This window comes from Fulmarus glacialis, unplaced genomic scaffold, assembly GCF_000690835.1.
Source record: "Fulmarus glacialis isolate BGI_N327 unplaced genomic scaffold, ASM69083v1 scaffold7956, whole genome shotgun sequence".
In the NCBI taxonomy this organism is placed as follows: Eukaryota; Metazoa; Chordata; class Aves; order Procellariiformes; family Procellariidae; genus Fulmarus; species Fulmarus glacialis.
The window spans coordinates 83318-89416 of NW_009219964.1; the positions used below are offsets into that span (position 1 = coordinate 83318).

The following is a 6099-nucleotide window of genomic DNA, read 5'->3' on the forward strand; positions in this document are numbered from 1 at the left end:
CGTGCTGGCTGCGTGCCGCTTGCCTTCCGGCCGGAGGACACCGTCTCTACCCAGCATGACAGGGGTTTCGTGACATACTTTGCATAGCACGGAGTTACCTAGATTCTTTTTGGCTTTTGTGGCCTTAAGTAAATTGCAGGCGTAGTCTCTCCAATAAACAGTGTTAAATAAGAAGGGAACCCAACAGGCTGATTCTCTTTGGAATTTGACCTACTTCTGCAGGCAGGTAAAGACCAGGTCCCAGAATACTGCCATCTTTTCAGGGATGCTGTGTGCTGTTGGTGTATTTATTCTTGTTGGTGATGTTCCCCATCCTGTGTAAACAACGGGCTGGAAGCAGTTAAGTTACTAGTGTACCCCCAGCTGCAGCGGTGCGTTCCTTCGCTAAAGCTTCCACAAACGCGCACAGTAAGAGTGGTGGTAAACGTCTCACGGCTAAGGCTGCCTTGCAGCAGCTCCTCTGGCGCTTTGGGAAGCAGCAGCAAGACTCTAGCCCTGCTTGAACTAGAAGGGGTTGATTCTGAAGAAAGTGAGTTTAAACTTGCCATTAGCGTCTGAAGACCTTTTCTGCTAGTTGGAAGCAGTTGCGCCTTTGCTCCTTGGTGGCTGCGTTGGCAGCGGTGCACTGTAAGAGAAATTCCTGCCTGAGCTGTAATTACAGGCCTTCTCTGTATGAAAAACACCATCCTAGCCCCTTGCTAAGAGGGCTTAGAAGAAGAGAGGCTTTCCAGGCTGAGCTGGGTGGATCAGTATTCACTGCAGGACTGAGTTGTGCTGGTCTGAAGCCATCAGCTTGCCCTTGGCACAGAGGACCTTATTGCAGAGGAGCGGTGTCCAGGGCACAGGAGGCTCGGCTTTGTTTGGGGACACAGCATGGGTTTGTTGGGAAAGTACTGGGTTGGAACGGGCTGGCTCGGAGGGCAGAGCGGGCATGCCAAGCCCTGGCCCCCCAGAGCGCAGGCAGGGGGTAGGACAAGGCACGGCTTTTCTGAAGTCATCTTAAATTTTGGATTACCGATGTGTTTGCTCCTGGACCTGCGGTGCTTGAAGCACGGAAGGGGAGAATCGCCCCAGGTTAAGCGGAGGTTGGAAGCTCTGGAGGTGCGCTTTGTACTGAATCATGAGTTTGCATCTTAATACCGTAGACCGTTAGATGAACAACGAGATTTAATGAAGTCAGAAGCTAAATTTCTGCCCCCGTACTGATGGTGCTAGAACTGGTTACACAAGGGAAAAGGACTTTAGACTACAAGACTTCGTAAATGAGTAAAAGCAAGTAAATGTTTACAAATAGAATTGTGTAAGCCTTTCTGACAGGGCTGTTTGGAGGGCTCACGTAGTAAACTATGTCCTGAGATGCAACCGCTCGCACTGCTTTCCTCCTGGCTTCAATAACCCACTTGGAATCAGGCCTGCGCTGCTTTGGTTCCAGGCAGAGTCGACATCTAAGCTGCCTAGGTACCCTTACCTACAATTACATCCTACAAATCATGCCACTGGCTCACATGTAGCACAGCTCCAGCGTTCCCAAGCGTGCGGTGCACCGGCACCGAGGGGTGACCGGGGAGACTTGCCCTGGGCAAGCGTGGCTCCTCTCCCCGAGCGCTGGTGCTGCCGGCTGGGCTTTCTCAGCCACGTCCCTGGGTTTTCCCATCATTTTCCCTATACTGTGTTACGAGGCCGCAGCTTCTCTTGAGATGGGGGGTATCTTCGCTTCTGTCCCAGCTCACCAAGTATGTTTTCCCTAGAGCGGGGTGTGACTTTGCAGTGGCTTGGGAGTATTTGTGCCTTCCAAGGGAGCATGTTGACCCTGATCGAAAAGCCCTGGCTTGTCTGTTGAGCATCTGCTGGTGATGGCAGCCGGAGACTGTGAGAGTGTCGACCAAATCTGTGTTTAGGATGTGACTAAACCGCCCTTGAACAGCTCTGCTCCAGTTTTGCTCCAACCTAGCCTTCACAGGGCTGGGAATGCTGCCCATGGGAAACCTGCCTCGCCTCGGCACTGAAGGCGCTGAGCTGGCGGCGGTGGCCCTGCCCGTGGTGCCAGTGTCACATGCCGCGCCGACACAAAGGCTGCCTGGCGCAGGAGCCCCGTCCCCTCTGGCTGTGGGGATGAAAGGCTTTCCTGCTGCTGGGGCAGGGCTGGAGCGAGGAAAGGAGCGTGAATTCAGGCCGTCCTGCCCCTGCGGCCTGGGCTGCATCCCCAGAGGTGCTGTGCTGCAACGGGAAGCGTGGGGTTGTCTTTTGGGCCAGGGCTATTCCAGGCGGGGGGGCCTCGTCCCGCCGTGCCTCGTCACCTGCAGCGCAGGGGCTGGTGCCGGGGGCTCGCTGCTGGGCCTGGCTGTGGGAGCACTTCTGCACCGGGGCTGTTTGCGGAGCTGGAGGAGCAGGCTGCCGGCCCGAACAACTGTTCCCACAGTTGGAGCGGCGTCCCGAGCAGTGTGTGGGTGGCACTGCTCCGCCAACATCTGTTACCTCATGTTTTCCTTCTCGCTTTTCCGGGAAAGCTGACTGTTAACCGCACGTAACCCCACGGTTGTGCAAAGGAAGGGGGAGGCCGGCTGCATCTCTGACTGCCCCGGGACGGGGTTCCTGCAGGAGTGCCGTGTCTCTGAGGGAGGAAGGGCTTTGGGAGCGGTGTGCTAGCCGTGCTCGCATGCCCGGGAGCGGCGTGGAGAGCTCAGGTGGCAGACTGTGCCTGGGATGGGGTCTCGTTCGGATCCGGGTAACTTTACGGACAGGTCTCTTTGGGGAGCATCTTTCCGGCATCTCATGGTTGCAGTCCCAGCCAGGAGGTGTGGTATCCCAGCACGGCAGGAGATTGCTTCCCGCTGGCCAAAGCCCTGTGAAAGCCAATAGCTCTGGCCAGGGGATCTACCTGCAGCTGTGTCATTTCAGGGCAGCTCCCTAGTGCTCGTGGCCACGTCCGCATGTTTGTGCTCCGCAGGACTACTTCCTGAGAGAGAGCTGTTTACATGCATCGGATCCAATGATAGGCTTCTCCATACCTCAGGACTTTATTCAAAACATCATGTACTTGATGACGAGAGGTTTTGCTTGATAGGAATGTAGCCTTTACCCTCGGTCATAAGAGCTTGCAGTGCAGATGGACTTTGCCAGGCAGAACACTCATGTACTCCTGCAGCCAGATTGTAGGAGGACAGGGACAAGTCATCTGATAAAAGCGAACATCCTGGCCAACTCTTCCAGCAAGATTATGTTGCTTACAATTGCCAGGGGGCCCTGCTAGAACATCCCGTGTTGGAGGCTGGGGAGACGCTTCTCCCTTGGCTCTTGTGTAACGATGTGGGCAATGCAGGGAGGAGGGTGAGTTTGGGCTCGAGGGTAAGGCGGCAGTGCCAGGAGGCAGTCAGAAAGGGTCTGGTTCCTGTGCTGTGGTGCTCCTGCCCCTGTCCCTCCAATTTTAGGCTGCTTTTGTAGACCTGATTGGAGACAGCTAGCACTGAGATCTTTTGGGATTTTTGGGATCTCAGTGCTGGAGGGAGAAGCCTGCTCGAGTGCCATCTGCGGGGGCCCTGGTGCTGCATCACTTCAACAAGAGCAGCCGGGGGTCCCTTCCCACCCGGCCAGCGGCACGCTGGTCCGCCAGTGATGAGCGTGTGTTCATGCAGTCACATCTCAGACCCATAGTTTTGCGGTGGCGCGCGTCACTGGGAGCTGCAGGTTCCTTGTACTAACCTGTCGTTTTTCTGTCTTGTCTGGTTTTCAAGAGTCCATCGTAGGGAACTGTATGGACAGGAGTTCCCCCGGCCAAGCGATGCAGGTGCCTGACCACAACGGACTGGGCTACCCTGTGCGACCCGCCTCCAGTGAGCACCCGCGGCCCAGGACCCTGCAGAGACATCACACCATTCAGAACAGTGATGATGCCTACGTAGGTTTGAAGAAGCCTGTGCCCGGCAGGGCTTAAGGCCGTGCAGGGCGTCCTTGATGGGTGTGGGTTATGTACGAGGTGTCATATAGGAAAGGCAGCACCCTGCTCTGCGGGGCTGCTGGGAATGAAAAGCCGTGGGGACGCTTCGGTTAGTACGTCCTGTTTGCTTAATACTGAAAACATTTTAGCAGAGACCAATGTGGAAGTGCTCCTCCTTCATGGTTTGCCCCAGGGCTGGCTGCTGTAGCCGTGGCATCTCTTCCTTTTCCCCCAAGGTCCCTCTGATGAAACAGTCTGGGCTGCCCCAGGCCTGGCTCTGGCCAGAGAGGGCTTTGCAGGCACACCAAGCCCAGCTTTCGGTTCTGCAGTGCTGCTAAAGGAGCGGGCCATGGCAGCCCAGACCTTGACCGGGAGCAGAGAGCGGCTGCTCCGCTTCCCCTGTGTTTTGGGCTGCTGGGAACTGTCCTGCCCACATCTTGATGGGTTCTTTGCTACAGTTCCCTGCTGCTATAAATGAGAAGGGCTCTTCCCTAGTTAGTTCAGTGTAGGTGTGGAAGCGACTTGGACTGTCCAGTCCGTTCTTGCATTGAAGAACACAAGACTCGGCTGCACCTAAGCTCTACCTGATGTACAGTTTTCCCTTGTACTTAGAAACCCTCGCTGAAGGCTTGCAGAAGCTCCCCGGGCAGCCTGTCAGAGAGCTGGGGGAGCAGCAGGGTGCCTCGTCCCGAGCCCCCTTTGACTTGTGTCCTGCTGTCTCCACAGGTGCAGTTAGATAACTTGCCTGGAATGAGTTTAATGGCAGGAAAAGCACTAAGCTCTGCTCGGATGTCTGATGCCGTCCTCAGCCAGTCGTCGCTGATGGCCAGTCAGCAGCTGCGCGACAGGGAGAGCGAGGGTAAGGACCTGGCCAAGCCGCAGAGACGTGGCACGGAGGGCGTGGGGTGCTGTTCAGGGTCCGGGCCAGGAACTGAGAGGACCGGCTTGCAGTCTGCGTTGCAAAGCCACCTCTCCTCCAAGTGAGCAGTGCCTGCAGAGAGTGGGAGTGCCCGGGCTGCGGGGGAGTGTGTGCTGATGGAGGGCAGCTCCTTGGGTGCTGCTGTCGGTCGGAGCCCGGGCTGGTGGGAGCAGTGATCTAGGCTTCCTGGAGAACCATGGGGCAGCTCCGCCTGTGCTGTGACCCGTTAGGCCGTGGCCTGATCTCCATGCTGGAGCTGGAGCTCCTTAGTGCTCCTTGTGCAGACTCTGATGTTGTTCTTTGACCTCACAGAATGCGGGGGGAGTTTGGAAGGTCAAGAGCATCCCAACCTAGGTGATGGCAACCAGCATCTAAACACCTCCTGTTACCCATCGACATGTATTACCGACGTCCTACTGAGCTACAAGCACCCAGAGGTGCCCTTTGGGATGGAGCAGGCAGGGGTGTAACCAGGAGGGAGTGAGTATTCCAGTGTCCTTCTCTTCCCAGCCGCACGCCGAGGGTTGCCTCAGTGGCAGACCCAAAGGCCCGTTGGCCTGACTTTCGCGTGTGTCTCCTTCCTTGTCCCCTGCTCCGAGGGGGGAGGCTGGGGGAGAGACCATCAGCTCTGAGCTTCCGCACTGGTGGCTGTCTGCGTCCCCCCTGTTCGTTCAGGGGCAGCACCCCTCCTTCCAGGCCTTCGCTGCTCTTCCAGAGCCCCGTTGCATCGGCGGGGTCTCCCTCCTGGGGCGTCGCTTGCGGGTCCGGACTGGGAATGCGGTGGAGGGCTGCGGAAGCGGACTTGCCATTCTCTGGTGTCTCCTAACATCTCTGCTTCTTCTCTCTCCTGCAGGTTTTACGTCCAGCTTTGAAACGAAAAGGTCCATTTTAAACCAACAGTATCTAGCAGCATTGCGCCAAATTGCCGTAGTATTTCTGACTAACTGGAATACCATGGCCCCTGTCCTCATAATCAGTTCAGCCAGTGTGTTGTTCCTTTGGTTTCTTTCATTTTTGCCATATTTGCCTGTAACTCCAGCTGTCACAGAAATAACCAGAGAACCTGAGTCCTACACGTCGGCAGAGGGTTCACGGAGCCTGAGCACTGAGTCTGGTTTGGAGGGCTTTTACTGACCAGGGCCAGGCGGGCCCCGGGGGCTGCTCCGGCTCTCGGCACAGCCAGCGGATGGGACCGACGCCTCCCTGGCGCCCGCCCTGGCGGGGAGTGGAGCGGGGGTCCGATGGG

The 6099-nt window shown here is 56.8% G+C and overlaps 1 protein-coding gene across 1 annotated transcript in view; it reads left to right on the forward strand.

Moving 5' to 3' along the window:
* The window catches only part of SIK3 (SIK family kinase 3), a 40689-nt gene extending 34708 nt beyond the window's left edge, over positions 1–5981 (forward strand). The window contains 4 exon segments of the mRNA XM_009580573.1: positions 3732–3895; positions 4661–4793; positions 5166–5333; positions 5707–5981. Of these exon segments, the coding sequence (XP_009578868.1) occupies positions 3732–3895; positions 4661–4793; positions 5166–5323 (455 nt within the window). The 3' untranslated portion in view covers positions 5324–5333; positions 5707–5981.
* Positions 5982–6099: the final 118 nt, after the last annotated feature.